The sequence below is a fragment of the Dama dama genome, chromosome 12 (assembly GCF_033118175.1).
Source record: "Dama dama isolate Ldn47 chromosome 12, ASM3311817v1, whole genome shotgun sequence".
Lineage (NCBI taxonomy): Eukaryota > Metazoa > Chordata > Mammalia > Artiodactyla > Cervidae > Dama > Dama dama.
This window is the reverse complement of record NC_083692.1, coordinates 67,994,141-68,012,780: the sequence shown is the minus strand read 5'-3', so window position 1 is coordinate 68,012,780 and position 18,640 is coordinate 67,994,141. Positions and strand designations below refer to the sequence as shown.

The following is an 18,640-nucleotide window of genomic DNA, read 5'->3' as shown; positions in this document are numbered from 1 at the left end:
CGCCCGCTTCTGCTCGTCCGGAAGGACCGGCCCGGTCGCCGCCCGGGGCTGAGCGGGCAGCCGGCGGCGAGGCGGGAGATGGTGGGGTGGGCACCGGCAGGACCGCGTCGCCGCCGCCCGGAGCCTGGGCTCGGCACCCCCCCGCCGGCCCCCACCAAGCGGATCCTTGCTTCCTCCTCGCCGCATCCCTGAGGGAAGCGCCGCCTCTGCTCCTGGGTTCTCAGCCCGCCTGCCTGCTCCTTGCTGGCCGGACCCCGCCGCGCTCCACCAGTGGCCCGAGGCGCCGGTCTCCAGTCAACCTTCGCAGCCCCCCCTTCCTTTTTTGCTTGGCTCCCACCCTCCCCGGCCTCCTCGGGTCCTTTGGCTGGACGCTGAGGCGGGGGGAAGAGGCTGGGGTCGCCACGGTGGAGGTTGTCGCCGCCACCCCCCTGCGGGGGTGGCCGGGGTTCCCGGCTGGGGGGGCACCGTTCCGGGTGAGGCATCCACCATGGTGAGGCCCCTGAGCCGCTGCCCCCGCGCCCCCCCGGCCGCCGCTGCCTCCTGCCCCTCAGTGCTGCTGCTGCTCCTCTGCCTGCTGTTGCTCCTCCATCTCCAGATCGGATCGCGGTGAGGGAAAGATGAGCGAGGAGACGGCGACTTCTGACAACGAGTAAGCACCTCACTGATCTTGATTACTAACCACCACCACCCCCCCCCCCCCCCATTTTTCCTCGACACCTCCCCAGACCTCCTCGGGGAGTTGGGTGCTTGCAACCGTGGAGAGTTTGCGTGCATCTTGTTCTGGAGAAAACATTCGATTTCTTTAGCCATTTTATTTAATGTCAGGACCCCCGGACCCCCACCCCCAGCATTTAGTTGCTTTCTTCTGGGAGAAGGTATTGAATTTGGGCTGGGATGGCAATTGTTTGTCCATGAGATGGAATAATATGGATGGATGGAGGAGGGGTAGCAATTATCCCACCCAGTGCCTGGAAGACCTCTGGCCTGTCCTTTTTCACTTTAGCACACCAATCAACACACCTTAAATACCCATTTTGCCTCCTTTATAGCTGTTTCACTTGGAAACTAATGTGTGGGAGCACCTCCTGCATCAAACTGCACTTGAATCTTAATTCGATGAGTCAGTGTTTCTTAAATACCGATTAAGCCTCCCCCCGCCCCTCACCCTTTTTAAACTTATGACCTGTAAAATTTTTGCAAAAAATGGAGCTAGGGAAGCATTTTTATAATTTCTGTAGCGTTGGGGACACCTGGAGTGTGGGCGATGTTGAACTATTCGATTTTGCTTTGCGAACGCTGGACTTATCTTTATGAGGAGCATAGGAAAATTTTGAAAGCTAAATTTTATCTTTCAGCTACGTTGAAACACACCGTTCACGTCGATTTAACAGTGTTTACATTGCTGAACATGTTGATGACTTCATTCATTAACTTGTAGAGCATCTCGGCTTAAGTTTTTGTTTATTTGGGCTGTCCTTAGGTTTTCCAAGCAAAATACTTTGCCTATTAAATATTTTGCTGTAACATAACAGCTGCCTGGAGGAATAATGAGGCTGCAACAGTTTTCTGTTGAGACGGAACTTAATTCCATGCGAGTATTAGTGTCCGTTTTCTTGTTATTAAATTCCAAGTTTTGTTTATCTTCGGAGGGTTGGAAAGAGTTAAGTGAGTTAGGACTAGTCCTAGGACGCATTCCTTTAAGTAAAGAGCATTCCTCGAGTCAGACCTTTCTGAGAGCTTTAAAGTCCAAAGCCTAGGCTTGTTTAACATAAAATAGCTTGAGAAATGCCGGGCAGCGTCCACCCTCCACCCCCACCCCCCGCCCCACAACACGCTCCTCTGACGAGCGGGGTGTGGGAGAAGGTGGATTGCTGCAGTGTCAGTGCAGTCTAGAAGCAGAAGTGGCCGCCATGTTCTCTCTCTTTTTGTGAATCGCCCTCATTTGCATAGCACACTTTTCATTCATAAAAAAATAATTAAACATCCATCACCTTGGACATCTTGAAAGGATTTCCCAGGCAGAAATTCGAAGCTCAACTGCCAGTCTTCATGTAAAGTTTTGAGGTCAGAAAGTAAGGAGCAATCGAAGTTATAGGTTAAATTCAAAAATATACGCCCACACAAACAACTACCCCTGTTCTCAGAATGTTGACACAGTTATGTGGGAAATATCAGTTCGGGGAGGTGCTGGGATCACGTGATCGCCTCCATTCATAAAATACCTGGCTGGCCATTCACAGTGCTGTACACTGTCTCACAGCCTTCCGCAGATTAGACCTACTTTGAGAGAGATCAAGACGTATCTCAGATAACGCTTAGTTAGGAGAAAAACTGCTAAAACCCGTGAACAGAATGACGGTACTTTTTGCTGATAACCTTCTTTTAAGAAAGTAGCCTGGATCAAAATGTCAGGTTCTATTTTGGGGATGGGAGAGGACTAATTACCATATTTAAAGTAAAATATTGAATACCTCCTTTTATGGATGCAGCTAATAGAAACGCTAATATGGAAATGTGAATTGACACACGTGTAAAATACAGTTTTTAAGTGGACTTTTGTAATACTTGCCATGGACGAATTGAGAGTACAAGTTTTTTGTTGTGATTATTCAGTGAATGATAATTTTTTACACTAAAAATGAATAAATATTCCCGGTGGTTTAATCTCAAACATTTTGATATTTGAAGCACCTAATGACAATATTTATTAATGATAAAATTGCCTTTAAAATAATGAATGTACTTAGTATGGGACAATTTGGAAATTATCTCACTCAGACTTAAGAATTCTGTTTTCACTAATTTATCCTGGTTTGTTGTTAAATTTTTTCCTGCTAGGGGCTTTGTTATGTTAATTTTGATAGGTCGAGAATAATATGTTTTAACATACAATTTTTGCCATGAGATGTTAACTCTTCGTGGGGACAAACTCTTGTGGGTTTTACTTTTATTTTTTTGTTTTAGAAAGTGATGTGTTCATCTGATAATCAGTTTTATTAGAGCCTGCATTGTTTGTGCAATAGGTAAACCAGAAAGAGGGAACTTTTTTGGAATGTAGACATTATCCTGATAATTTAGGTATCTGCTCTTTAATATATAATGTTTTCAAATGGAAATTCCTTATTTATAATTACATGTATTAGGAAGAAACAAATGTTATGGTAGATGTCCTTAAAGCCTTAGCATAGTTTAAAACTGCCCTAATATATGGCTTTTATTAGAGCCTTATGTGTATTTTTTCCTTTTTCTTTTCTCTCTTTTTTTAAAATCCATAATCAATAGGTAGTTAGAGACTGTTCTTAACACTTGTATGTTTTTCACGTGATTTTGACTTTTAAAAAGAGTGCAAATTACCAGTGTCTTAGAAAACCATTAACCTTTTCTAGATAGCCATTGTGGTAAAATCAAGTAAGGCTTTTAGAGGCCTCATTTTGAAACCCTCTAGTACGTGCTTATTTGAAATTAGAGTTATGTGTAGAGAGAGAAATAGTTCTCAGAGGTTGATTGTGGGTATATACTTAATTAAGTAATATATTTAAACTAAGTAAGTAATTCTGTAAGTCTGTAACACTTCGTCTTATACAATGCCAGACTTGGGGAGGGTTGGTGAAAGTCTGCTTTTCTTCCCCAGCCTTCAGTAGGAACTGTAAGTGGGTTAAAACTGTTATTAAAAACAACAAAAAAACAAAACCCTCCATGCAAGAGTGATAGTTTATTTCAAATGATGCACAAACTGGTCTTTAAAGTGAATAAGTAATGTATTTGCATTTCTACCATTCACATAACAGTATTTAAACATTTGATACGTAGTCAAACTCTCCCTTTTCTGTGATGTTGATAATGAATCATGTTCATTTATCTGATTTTTACCATGTGCCAAGAGTAAAAATCTGTGCTAAATGCTTTACACATTTTTATGTAATTTATATATACACATGTAGTTTTAGCAGAGTTGCATAGTAGGGTACTGTCATACCTTAATATATGTGAATATTTTCTGGTATCATTAAATATTTCCTAAAACATAATTCTTAACACCTGCATTATGTTCAGTGTATAACATATTTTAATTGATCTACTATTTTTCTGTTATTTCTGAACAGTGATGCCTTTGATCCTAAGTTGTGTCTTCATCCAAATCTTTTTCTCCTTGAAATAGTCTAGAGATTGAATAAAATACACAAATTTTAAGTTGTCTTACTCTTTCTGCTAAATTGCTCTCTAGAAAAGAAGACTCAAGTGTGAGAGTGCTTACGCCTTTTTCTCTTTGAAAAAAATTTTTGCCCACTTTGAAGGTGGAAATGAGATTGTATTCCTATTTTTTAAATGTCTGGATAATAAAATAAAATTGATTTTTTAGAAAACAGAAAACTTGTTAGTTGGTTGTGGGGCAACTGCACTGTTTTTAAACATAAGGAGAATTAAGATGATCATATAAAAGGCATTTACTAATAATTTATGTAACTCGCACCAACTTTTATGCGGGGCTTCCCTAGTGGCTCAGATGGTAAAGAATCTGCCTGCCATATGGGAGACCCAGGTTCCATCCCTGGGTTGGAAAGATCCTCTGGAGAAAGGCATGGCAACCCACTTCAGTATTCTTGCCTGGAGAATTCCATGAATGGAGGAGCCTGGTGGGCTGCTCTCTTTGGGGTCACAAAGAGTCAGACGCAACTATAATGTAAAGAATGTTGGATTTGGGAGTTGAGTTTCTGTCCTAACTGTACCTAATTTATTCTCTGATTCTGGGCAAGTGACAGCCTTTGGGGTACTCAGTTTGTTAACTTGTAAATCAAGGAATTTGAACTAATCATCATTATGAGCTCTTCTTGTTCTCAATTATCCTAAAGTAATACAGTGATAGACACACTTTAAGTCTTAGACTTAATACATAGTAACATATGTATTTGTTAATTGGTCAGTTTGATTAGATTGTTGATTTATGTTTAAGCAAATGAAGAACTTCAGTAGATCTCATAGGATGATGAAGTAGAAGCATGAATTTTGAAGAACCAAGATACATTTGGAAACAGTTGGTGCATTCCTAATCTCTAAAGGCTTCCTCATTTTGAGCTTAAATTAATAGCCATGTGTCTTTGATAATTATAATATTCATTACAGATAGAAAACTTTTTTTTTTTCCCCAATAAATATGGTCTTTAGATGAATAAGTGAATAAAAGGCTTTTGGGGTAGGTCTTAAGAGGAATATATTAAGATACCAGCTCTCATGCTTTACTTCCTGGCCTAGACGTGTCAAAAGTCAGTCTTTTCATTTGGTTATTCACACAAATGTTAATCTAACACTAGAGGATAATTTCACATTTATTCAGCGTAAGAAATTAACTCAGATAATGAATTGTTTTGTTCTTTTAAGTTTAATTTGCTGTTTATTTCAAGTTTTGTGTGATAGCATTATGTCATTTTAGAGTCTGGAACCAAAGTCTTAACAGACCCATAAGGTGTTTTTGTGGCACGCAGAATGGTTTGTAATGGGAAGGAAAGAAAATTGTTGGTATATTTTTGTTTAAACATAGTTCATTATTTTTGCTAAAACATAGTTAATGAGTACTGGATCTCAGACTGAGGTGGTAATTGATTTAGACATAAGGGCTTAGAACTCAGAGTGCTTTTACTAATCTGTAGCTGAAATGTGTCTGCATTCATAATTGAAGAAAATACCAGCAACCATAGCAGGGTTAGAGGTACTTGTGACAGCAACTATGTTAGCTTCACAGGGCTGGTCTAACAAAGTACTGCATGTGTATTATGGCCATCTTCTCATGAGGACACTAGTCATAATGGATTAGCAGCCCACTCAACTCCACTATGACTGTCTCTTAATTAATTACATCTGTGGTGACCTTCTTTCCAAATAAGGTCACTTTCTGTGGTACTGCGGTTAGGACCTAACATCTTTTTGGAGAGATGCAGTTCAATGCATAACACCAATAGACTCATATTTTTTCCCCATACAGTACATTTCCTGTTTAGTTGTTTCAGATATCTTGAAATAGCACTTACTACCATCACTAGTTTGAAATTATTATAATTATTAAGCCATTGGTAGAGCTTGTATTTTAATATGTTAATACAGGAACATTACTACTCTACCAAAATTAAAAATATTTTAGTATATGTGCTGCCGAAGCAAGCACCAAAATTTAAAATATTTTGATAATTATCTCAATATAATTGATTTATTTTGTAACCTTACGTATTTTGTTTAAAGTCTTTAATATTCTGAGAAAGGGGGCCATTGACTTCACTAGAACTGCCAAAGAGGTCCATGGCACAAAAGGTTAAAATCTTCCTGCTATGACTGAGGTCCTAAAGACTGAACCCAAAGATAGAGATACAAAATAGGAAGGTTAAGAAATGTGGATGATAAGATGAACCAGTCCAAGATGCAGCTAACAGTTCTAAAAGAAGAAATAATGGGGGAGAGGAAATACTGAGAGATACTGGCACAGAATTTTCAAAAAGTAGCAAATTAAACACAATTCAGTGAACTAAAAACAACAAAGCCTCACAGTCAAACTGGATTTATTGTGAGATTGCAAGAATGTCAACATGAGAAAATCAATATAGTTTGTCACATTTGAAGAATAAGGAAAAGAAATGATACAATCTTAAATGCCAGATTGTCATTTGGTCTCTGCTTATAGTATGGAAGTGAATGTCCATATTTCATAGATTTATGATATAAATGTTCATAAATATGGATTTATATTATTTTTCTGCTTTCTAGAATTTTACTTTTTCTGATTAAAATGAGTGTTGTATTTGATCAACTTTTTAGGATTGCTTTTAGTTCAAGAATCCTGAGTGACTTTCTTTGTACTTTGGAAATCCACATTTAATAGATCATCCATGTTGCTTGTAAATGTAGGATTGAACAGTAGAAATTACCTAGCATATGAAATTTTAAAATTACTTTGGAAGGCATTTTCTTTCTATATTTAGAGTGTGAAGAATAAGCATTTCTAAATTTAAGAGTAATTGGAAATTATATTTTAATATCAGTTTTATCATTTTATTTCTAAATGTTATCTGTGAAACAGGTATTATAGTTTCGATAAAGGCCATTATGACTTGGAATGCAGAATTTAATTGTCTGTTGGTAGTATATAATGATACTATACTTAGGATTAGACACATTTTGTTTGTCTCTTCACTTGGTTAGAGATTACTTTCACAAATACGCAGTATTTGTTAATGTTTTAGTATCCAGTAGTTGGATTACCAAACTTTAGATGGAATTTGGTGAACTTTGACTATTTTGATGCTACTTTTTCAAAGTTATAACTTTTACCACGTCAGAATGTTAATGATTAACTTTGGCATAAAATCACCAAACTACTTTCACTGTTCTGTTGTGAATTACACTGATATTTTGAGATTGGAATTCAGGATCAGTTCTGGGTTTGTCCCTTTAATAATATGTAAAAGCATTTCAGAATTTTAGTTGCTGAGTTATATATATGGATACAAAGATAAGTAAAACCTGATAACTGCTTTCACTATCCAGCAAGGAAACTAGATCCCTCTGAAATGTGCCGAGTGTTCTGGTTATGAAGTCTTCAAGGCTTAAGAAGAAAGTAATTTTACCTTTGGTGAACTGCAGAGTGGAAGTTGTGTGTGAAGGAGGCCTTCAGAAAAGAGATGGTATTTAGGAGTCAGCCAGAGATGAGGGCAATGGGAAGAGGAGGGGCGTTCCAAGAAGAGAGGCTTGGTGGGGGGTGGGGGGTGACTGAAAACAAGCATAGAAGATATTTCAGTAATCTGAAACTGAACTACAATATCTGCAAAGTATACCTGTAGTTGAAGCCAGTGAAAAATTGCCCAAGGATAATGTTAAATAGTAATAGAAAATGAATAGTGAGAATCAGGAGTGTTTTTAAGGGAGAGGGAGAATGGACAATAAAAGACAGAAAAGTCTTGAGAGGTAGGAGAGAAATTAGACAAAATGGGAAGTGATGAAGTGGAGACAGCAAAAAGTAAGAATACATAAATTTAGGGGGAAGTTTGGAGTTGAGATTATTTATTGAATGAGGTGATGTTGATAATGGAGAGGAAGAAAACAAAAAATAAGGAAAGGTGGTTAATTGGGAGAGCACAGCCCAGGAAAGAGGAGTCTTGCAAACTGTTTTATTGCTTGGGTCAGATACTGTGCTAGATTTAATCCTTCTAATGACCATGTGAACTAAGTATTATCCATAGTTTACAATTGAGATAACCAAGACTTAAAAGAGGTTTAGTAACTTACTTGTAGCCACGCAAGGGAGTGAGTGGTAGAACTGAAATTCAAATTGCACTATATTTATACCACACTGTACCTCATGTCAGAGAACGCAGTGGCACCCCACTCCAGTACTCTTGCCTGGAAAATCCCATGGATGGAAGAGCCTGGTGGGCCAAAGTCCATGGGGTCGCTATGAGTTGGACACAGCTGAGCGACTTCACTTTCACGCGTTGGAGAAGGAAATGGCAACCCACTCCAGTGTTCTTGCCTGGAGAATCCCAGGGACAAGGGAGCCTGGTGGGCTGCTGTCTGTGGGGTCGCACAGAGTCGGACACGACTGAAGCGACTTAGCAGCAGCAGTACCTCATATATTTCATGGCCAGACTAGATTTTGAAGAAAAAAAAGTAAGCTCAAAGTGATAGGTAGACAAGTAGAAGTGATAAATGTCTTGAGAGACTATAAGTTTTGATAAAGTTAAAGAACCAGTAGAGCGCAAGTGGGGAAATCAAAAGATAGATTTTGATCAAAGAACACAGACTCCAGAGTGGTAACATGATGGAAGATTAAAGTAGAAACAGGTTGTTGGAGTAGAGGAACCAGGATTTGTTGGGATATTTTAAAAGTTCACCAGTATGGCTGTTCAGTTTCCTGGGTTGGTATCAGAAGTTGAGGTGGAGAGGAATCCTGAGCCAGGGACATTGTATTTAATTAGTGTGTGGGATGAGCTGCTTAAAATGGGAGTATGAATATTGACATCTGCCACTGCAATTTTAAGAAACAGGAGGAAGGGTTTTGGAATTGGAAATTGAAAAGGAGGGTGTCATAGAGGATAAGAAAAGGGAAGGGCTTATCCTGGAGGAGTTGGGAGTATTAGAAATGATAGGATCTCATGTAATAATGGTGTTGGGAATTAGGAAATAGAAAGGAAGCTTAGACATGTGAGTAAATTACCCAGAGTTGGAACTTACCATGAACTTAAAGATTTTTCTGAGAGACTGACCAAAATGTTGACTGATACTATAGGGCTTTATCCAAATAAATTATATTGTCTTTGACAGAACATTTTGTATTTTGGGGATACTTTAATCCTAATGTGGTTAGATTTTTTTGAAACAAAATTCACTAAATTTCTATAATTGACTTGGTATTCATAATCAACACAATCCTGTGGTTACTCCTGACTGTCCCATTAAGACTTTGGCAAATCATGTAACCTGCCTTTGTGCTTGATTTTCCATCTGTAAAACCAGGATAACATGTCCCTACTTCAGAGGGATGTTAAAAGATAAAACATAACCTTCCCTTCTCCCTCCATAACATTTTTTGCTTAGAGATAAGAGAATATTAAAAAGAACTTTCAGTTCTTGAGAAGAAAGGTACTATGTTCATGAAATCAGTACACATTTTCATTTAGCCTGAAGGTAGGGTTACTTTTTGAAAAGGATTATGGACCTGATGGAAAAATTGTATTTGAGTTTAAATGTTAAAAAGCTGTTTTTCAGAAAAACTTAAAATTTAAACATTCCAACATGCAAAAAATAATATAAATCTCTATTGTGTATATTTTTTAAAGCAATTTTAGTATCTGAGCACATTTTGGAAATACATATAAGTAGGTTTGATATCTCTCCATCACAATTGGCTTCCCTGATAGCTTAGTTGGTAAAGAATCTGCCTGCAGTGTAGGAGACCTGGGTTTGATTCCTGGGTCGGGAAGATCCATTGGAGAAGGGATAGGCTACCCACTCCAGTATCCTTGGGCCCTTGTGGCTCAGCTGGTAAAGAACATGCCTGAAATGTGGGAGACCTGGGTTCGATCCCTGGGTTGGGAAGATCCCCTGGAGAAGAGAAAGACTACCCTCTCCAGTACTCTGAACTGGAGAATTCCATGGACTGTAGTCCCCTGTGGTCATGAAGAGTTGGATATGACTGAACAGCTTTCACTTTCATCAACATTAGCTAATTTCAGTGGGAAAAAGCCATCATTTGCAGAGTTGAATGAAGGAACTTTCAAATTATATGGAGGGGGAAAGAAACTACTTTCATGGGAGATGGGAGGAGGAGTACTTTTTTCAGGTTATTAAAGATTTAGATTTTTAATTTTTTGCCTGTGTAATCAACTAGGAACTTATAATAGGTGACATGAGCTAGATCTAAGTAGAAGTTTATTGCTGTGGTTTACTGCTGACTTTGATTTGGACAGCTAAAGGTCTGTAAGCTTATGTTTAGTTCATTTTATAATCATCAACAACTAAAGCAAAAATTTGTTTATATTTTGATTTAACCTGATGTTTAACATTATTATTCTGATACTGTGTCATAATAGCCTTAGATATGTAATTACTAAAACTTGGTTTAGGAATGAGTTTGAAGTTATCTGTGAATCAAAGTCCTAAATGAACATAAATTAGGAGCTTAAAAATATGATGAAAAATGTGTATGCTTTTTCTCTTGAGAGTTATTTTATTTGATCCAAAAAACTTAATCAACTCAGTAAGAGTTAAAAAAATACAACAAGTAACTTTAGTAAGTAGTTTATCAAATTAAGATATTTTTTCAACTCTGTATTACAATTTTTTCAAAAAAGAAGGGGAGAGAAGTAGATGAATGAGTGGACAAGCTGGCCTCTCTTTAATCATCTGAGTTTTCCTTTGCAGTTTTTCCTCATCTTGATACTTCTGGAGAGAGCAAACTTAGCTTCTAAGTTTTATCAGTTCAGCTCAGTCATGTCCAACTCTTCGTGACCCCATGGACTGCAGCACACCAGGCTTCCCTGCCCATCACCAGCTCCTGGAGCTTGCTCAAATTCTTGTCTGTCGAGTCGATGATGCCATCCAACCGTCTCATCCTCTGTCATCCCCTTCTCCTCCTGCCTTCAGTCTTTCCCAATATCAGGGTCTTTTCTAATGAGTCAGTTCTTTGCATCAGGTGGCCAAAGTATCGGAGTTTCAGCTTCAGCATCAGTCCTTCCAAAGAATATTCAGGACTGATTTCCTTCAGGATTGACTGGTTTGATCTCCTTGCAGTCCAAAGGATTCTGAAGAGTTTTCTCCAACACCACAGTTCAAAAGCATCAATTCTTCAGCGCTCAGCTTTCTTTATGGTCCAATCATATCCATACACGACCTCTGGAAAAACCATAGCTTTGACTCGATGGACCTTTGTTGGCAAAGTATGTCTCTGCTTTTTAATATGCTGCCTAGGTTGGTCATAGCTTTTATTTCAAGGAGCAGTTGTCTTTTAATTTCATGATTGTAGTCACCATCTGCAATGATTTTGGAGCCCAAGAAAATAAAGCCTGTCCCTGTTTTTTGATTCCCGCCCCCCCCATCTCTTCGCCATGATCTTAGTTTTTTGAATGTTGAGTTTTAAGTTATATAGGTCCTGTTGAGTCTGAATCTATACTGTGTACTCGGTCCCAGCATACATCATACAAAAATAGTTTGACTTAAATAATTACTGGGTAATGTCTAGTCATTTTTGCATTTTACACTATTTCAACTAGGTCTTTAGTAGGAAGAAAACTGAGTTGAATCCTTTTAACTGACTTCTGACCTCTGAATGTCCTCACCAAACTTGTATGTTGAATTCCTAACCCCCAGAGACAATGGTGTGGGGCCTTTAGAGGGTGCCTAAGTCATGAGGATGGAGGTTCCACAGAGTCCCTTGCACTATGTGAAAAGTCCCTAGCTGTGAACCAGGAAGAAGGCCTTTATCCAACCATGCTGGCATCTCGATTGTTGAACTTCTCAGCCTCCAGAGTTGTGAAAAATAAATTTCTGTTAGCTACCTGCCTCCATTCTGTTGTATTTTGTTATTGCAAGCTGATGGACTAAGACACTGACTTTGTTTTGGGGAGGACAAAAAAAAAAAACCAAAATCAAAACTCAGCATAGTTTTCAGTTGCTTCTAGTCCCATACAAATATGTTTTTATTTGTTTTAATAGTGTTTATATGAATATTATTTATTTTCATCAAATATACTTAATTTCTATACTTATACATGGCTTTTTTAGTAATCATTATTTTAGCATCTATAATAGTTCATCAAGTTGTACCATAAGTTTACATAGGTATTTTCTTGTTAGTGAACATTTTGGTACCCAGCTCTTGGCTTATCAATAAAATTGTAATGAGCATCTTTTCTGCATACATTTGTTTTTTTTCTGTTCAATTAATTTCTTAGGATGCATTTACAGGAGTGAAATACTTAATGTCCAAGAATATAAGTGGCCTTTTAAAAAATTCTAATTATGAAGTGTTGCTTCCAAACAATTGTATTTTTTGCCTGTCGTGGATTATTTGTAAATGCGTTCTCATATTTCTTAGATTTCATTTTTATTCTTTAGTACCTTGTGGGTTTTTTACATAGCTCCCAATATGTAATTAAGTGACAGCTAATGTTTGAATGACTACCAGTATTGTCTTAAAATCATTTGATAGATTTAGTCTTGATAACAGCTACTTGAAATGTTATTGCTATTATTACCTGCAGTTACAAAGGTGAGAAAACTGGGACTTAGGAAAGTTGAGTAGCTGGTGAAGACTCCAAGGCCCATGCCCTAAAACAATAGCTTTTAAACTCTTGACTGTAACAGTAACAAATACTTCATACTTTTTAACAAAGTGTGCATACATACATACATGCATTCATACACACACACACAAAACCTTCTATAAAACAACTTGGACTTACTTATGACACAAGCTGATTTCTGTATTCTGTAGATTAGAATTATAGAATATTTTATCTATTCTGTGTAAAAATAATGCTGCTTAAGACACTTGTAGTTAAAAGTTCCAGGTTCTGAACTGCAGTGCAATTTATGGAATATTGTCCTTTAAGGATGTGTTTTCTTATTGGTACTAAAGATTTACATTTGTGTTCAGCTTATAATTTCATGAAAATAGATAATATGAAAAGGTATAGGATTCTCAGGGCAGTACATTTCAGGGTTGAGTTGTGAGGCATTGTAGGGGAATTGAGGTTTGAATCACTAAAGCTAGGTTATAGATAATAAGCATTACATCATTGCATCTCAGATTTCTTTAACTGAAGTGCCCCGAATTTATCATTCCTGAATTTAGGAATGTATCCCAAAGCAGCTTGTAAAAAGTATATTATTATTTTGAAATCTGATAAACAATTTCAAAGATATTAAGAATATTGCATTTTAGTCAATAATTGAGTTGTGTTTTCAATATGAAATGAAATGTTTTTAATCATTTATATTAGGAAAAAAAGGAAAACTTTTAACTGTGAAGTCTTTGTGTATTTATATCCTATGGCATTATATGCCTCTAACTTGTGTGGCACATTTCTGGGAGGAAATGTACTCTGGTTAGAGGCAGCATTTAGGGTACATTAGGGTGTTCCTCAAGGGCAAGTCATGATTGTGCACTGTAATTACAGCAGCTGCCATTTTCAAACAAAAAGTAAGAACGTAAAAATCCAGCAAAGATTAATAGAAACTTTTTGAAGTACAAAGAGAATGCAATCACATTGTAGGAAACTTGGAACGTAGCAGGAAATTACTCATAGAAGAAGTTTTCTTCTTTGCACTCATGTTAAATGGCTCAGAGGTTAAAGCGTCTGCCTCCAATGTGGGAGACCCGGGTTTGATCCCTGGGTTGGGAAGATCCCCTGGAGAAGGAAATGGTAACCCACTCCAGTACTCTTGCCTGGAGAATCCCGTGGACGGAGGAGCCTGGTAGGCTACAGTCCACGGGGTCGCAAAGAGTCAGACACGACTGAGCGACTTCACTTTCACTTTTTTCACTTTATTTTTTTTTTTTTTTAAGTTTTATAAAGGCAAAAAATATATAGAAAGGATTTTAAGTTTAAGATTTGTTTCTCTAAAAATGTCACATAGATCATATGATTTATATAGATAGTGAGTTACCTGTATCAGAAAGAACAGAATTATGCCAATTGGCACATTATGAAATCTGGAAATCTATATAGAAAAGAAAAGAAACTCAGATTCTAGTCTCAGTTTTGCCATTTAGAGCAAGTCTTTTAGTGTCTGAGCATCTGTGCTTATGAAGTCAGTACTCTTTTCTTACCCACAAATTACTTTTTGCATGAAAATTATATAAAAATGGATTTATGTATGTATGAGTTTTGATTTACCAATGAGGGAAAGAAGTGTTTTTTAGATGATTGAGAAAAAAAATAGAGGTAAGCAGAGAAGGCAGAAAAAGGGAAGGTTTTAGAAGACTTTAGGAAGAAGAGGAAAGCCTAAGAATTAGAATTGAAGTGTCTGGGCCTGTTTGGGGAACTAAATGGTATCGGTACATGTAAAGAGTATAGTAAGTTAAAGATTATTTGTTGTTGTTCAGCTGCTAAGTTGTGTCCAACTCTTTGTGACCCCTGTGGACTGTAGCACGCCTGCTTCTTTCTTTTTTAGATTTGGTTTCCACTTTAGGAAACGGGAAAGAGGTTAGTTTAGTATGAGAAGAGATTTTAAATCTTGAAATGTGTTTTATTCTATAAATCATAGGATTTTATTCTAAGATTTATTCTATGTATCATATGAATTTTATCCTGATACACTGTTCCATTTTGGATAATATTAATAGCTGAAGTGTATTAAGTATTTTGCTGTATGTCAGACATGAATTATCTCATTTGACCTTTCATTCCAAAGCAGATTATGATTAACTCTCAATTCTTTTTTTAAAAACCTTTGGTGCACAGAATTAGACTAATGATTATCTTGGTTCATACTGTCATCATTGGTCTATGTATGGACCTCTGTAGTCTATTATTTTTACTTTTTTATTTACTTGACAAGTATTCACTCAGTATAATCCAAGAATCAGGACATTGATGATAACTAAAATCTACCTAACATACTGCTGTTATATTCCTTTGACCTTTTCCTAGAGGTTACTTTATCCCGTGTTGTGTATTTATCATTTTGTTGCTGTTGTTCAGTCACTAAGTTGTCCATGGGGTCGACTTTGCCATCCCACAGACTGTAGCATGCCAGGCTTCTCTGTATCCACTATATCCAGGAGTTTGCCCACATTCATGTCCATTGAGTCAGCAATGCTATCTATCTCATCTTCTGCCACCTGCTTCTCCTTTTGCCTTTAATCCTTTCCAGAATCAGGGTCTTTTCCAGTGAGTCAGCTCTTCACATCAAGTATTGGCCAAAGTATTGGAGTTTGAGCTTTAGCAACAGTCCTTCCAATGAACATTCAGGGTTGATTTCCTTTATCTCCTGTTAAAAAAAACCTTTATCATATATATGTACACCTAACAGTGTCTCGTTACTTTTGAAATCTATAAAGGGAATATGGGCTTCCCTGGTGGCTCAGTGGTAAAGAATCTGCCTGCCAATGCAGGAGACAGGTTCGGTCCCTGGATTGAGAAGATCTCCTGGAAGGAAATGGCAATGCACTCCAGTTTTCTTGCCTGGAAAATCCCATGGACAGAGGAGCCTGACAGCTACAATCCATACGACTAAACAACAACAGAAATATACTTATGTATATATCAACTCCTGAACTGATTTTTTTATGCTCAGTAATGTATTAAGATGTCTCCATTCTTTTTGTTATAGTTTTTAATTCATTTGCCCTGCCATATAATACTCCATTGTGTTACATTACCACAATATAGACAGTCTGTTGTCTAAGAATATTTGAGTTATTTTTAGGTATTTACTATCACAAGTTTACCACTGTGAACATTTTTGCAATATTCTAATGCATATATGCTAAAGGTTCTCTTTAATGTATTTAGGGTTAAAATAGTTGGATTTAAGTTATGTTGTAAATTTTCAAGTTTACAAGGTAATACAAAACTGTCCCCATGTAGTTCCAGTTTGTACTCCTACTGGCAGTGTGAGAGAATGGGTATAAAAACTGAATTTTTGTAACAGATGATATTTGCTAACATGTTTTTTGCTTACTATGTGGCAGACACTGTTCTAAATGCTTAAATGATTAATAAATTTTTAAATTCCCACATCCATCCTATTGGGTACTGTTGCATCTGTTTTATAGATGAGGAAACTGAGGCATGAGAGGACTAACCTATTAGTAAATGATAGGATTCAAACTTCGTTAGGTCAGGCTTCAGCGGCCAGCCTCCGAACTGTTGTGATATCTTAGCTTTCCAAATGGCTATTTATGGGTTCACCTTCTCTTTTCCTTTTCCTCTGTCCCGTTGGTTTCTTGGCCTTTATTTGCTTTTGATAGTGAGTTTTGGTTATTGTTTCCTTATATTATTTTGTGTTAGCATTGTCCATTGTGTAGTCTTCCTTTAAAAAGCAATTTCTTAAAAAACCGAAGTTTTCTTATTTATAGAATGAGTAAGATGGTTCAGATGACACCTAGCATTTTTGGCTCTAGGATTTTGTAATTTGACATAATCTCCTATATAGTTCATAATTAACTTCAGAATAGTTACTCACATTTTCTTTTTCTTAAATATTAAGATGTGAAACAGCTTAGTATGCTTTATTTCATTGTAAAATTTGATTTAAAGTTTATTTTTAATAGAATATTGTCAGCTTCCCTGGTGGCTCAGACAATAAAGAATCTGCATGCAGTGTAGGAGACCTGGGTTGGGAAGATCTTTTGGAGAAGGGAATGGCTGTCTACTCCCGTATTCTTGCCTGGAGAATTCCTTGGACAGAGTAGCCTGGGGGGCTATAGTCCTTGAGTTGCAGAGTCACACACACCTGAGCGACTATCTGTACATCAGTAAGCTATTAAGTAGCTAATGAAATTCTGGCATGGATGTGAATGTATACTGATTTCAACGTAGGTTTTGTGTATACATCTGTTGAGCTGAATGAAATTTTTTCCTTTAGCGTTTGTAGGTATTGTTCTTGAGGTTTTTTTTGTTTTGTTTTGTTTTTTTTAAGCCAGTCATCTTTGTAATCTGCTGCCAGTTGCTCGGTAAATGTTTTGTTTTTTGTTTTACCCTTTAGGTACTTAGTTAAGATAAAATATTATTTTAAAATTCTGATTCTAGTGATAGAAGACAGTTTATTTGGTTAATATTGAATGACAAAGTTCTAGACCCAGTTATATATACTTAATTATCTGTGTATCTTGCCAAAGTAGGATATTATCTCAACCTCAGATCTTGAAATGTTTAGGTACTGTAAAAATAGTACTTAGAGCTGTTTCAATAAAGAAAAGTCTGTTAATTCAAATTCATTATGTGTGTGCTGCACATTTAGTAGTAGTTAATGTTTCAGTGCAGTGAGCCCTATAAGGATCAGTCATACATGTGTGTTGAAGTGGTAGGCTGATAGAAACAGCCAAACAGATGGAGATCAGGATGTTGCAGCATTTCTTACTACTCAAATTTAGTCCTTCTTCTGGTTTTTACATTGCTCTTAGCTTTGGCACAATCATTAATATTGATTCTGAGTGAAATAGATTAAAACAAATATTAATTGAGCATTTATTATATGCTGGAGAAAGGAACTAAAAGTTTTTGTTTTCTGGTGTTAAGCCAATAAGCTTTGGGGATACAGATGAGTAAAATCTAAGTCTTTGCCTTCACAGAGTTCTCAGTCTGATACTGGAAATAGATGATTGATTCTTTGGTAATGAAGGACTTGATTCCCTGCTACTGGAAAAGATAAGTCCCAGGAGAGTGAGGAAAAACACTGAAAGTAAAAATTACTTCATTTTGGAAAGACATGTTTACATGTTATATATAGTGTAGTTCAGTAATCTGGTGATTAAAGTAGCTACAGTCTTGTCTTTCAGTTCACTTTGAAGTTTTTACAGTAGGATAGATTGTGTGTAAATGTGGCACTGTTAGTCGCTTAGTCGTGTCTGACTCTTTGCGAACCAGTGGACTGTAGCCTGCCAGGCTCCTCTGTCCATGGGATTCTCCAGGCAAGAACACTGGAGTGGGTTGCCAGCACCTTCTCTAGGAGATGTTCCCCACCCAGGGACTGAACCGAGATCTCCTGTATTGCAGGCAAATGCTTTACCATCTGAACCCGCAGGGAAGCTGTGAATTTCTCCAGGCAAGAATACTGGAGTGGGTAGCCATACCCTTCTCCAGGGGATCTTCTCAACCCAGGGATTGAACTCAGGTCTCTGGCATTGCAGGCAGATTCTTCACTGTGTAAGAAAGGTAAAAGATTTAAGGACTTCCCTGGTGGTCCAGTGGCTAAGACTCCAAGCTTCCAACACAAGAGCCCTGAGTTCGATTCCTGGTGAGGGAACTAGATCCCAGATGATGCAACTAAGTTCATGTGCTGGAACTAAAGATATAGCATGCTGCAATTTAAAAAGATCCCGCATGCCACGGTGAAGGTAGAAATCCTACATGCTGCAACTAAGACCTGGAGTAGCCAAATAAATAAAAATAAATTTTTATAACGAAGGTAAAAGATTTAGTGTCTTATCAAC

General features: G+C 37.4%; 1 protein-coding gene across 1 annotated transcript in view; it reads left to right on the top strand.

The window, feature by feature from the left end:
• Positions 1 to 261: 261 nt before the first annotated feature.
• The window catches only part of SPRED1 (sprouty related EVH1 domain containing 1), a 110,761-nt gene continuing 92,382 nt past the window's right edge, over positions 262 to 18,640 (top strand). The window contains exon 1 of the mRNA XM_061157620.1: positions 262 to 649. Within this exon, the coding sequence (XP_061013603.1) occupies positions 618 to 649 (32 nt within the window). The 5' untranslated portion in view covers positions 262 to 617. The remainder of the gene's footprint in view (positions 650 to 18,640) is intronic.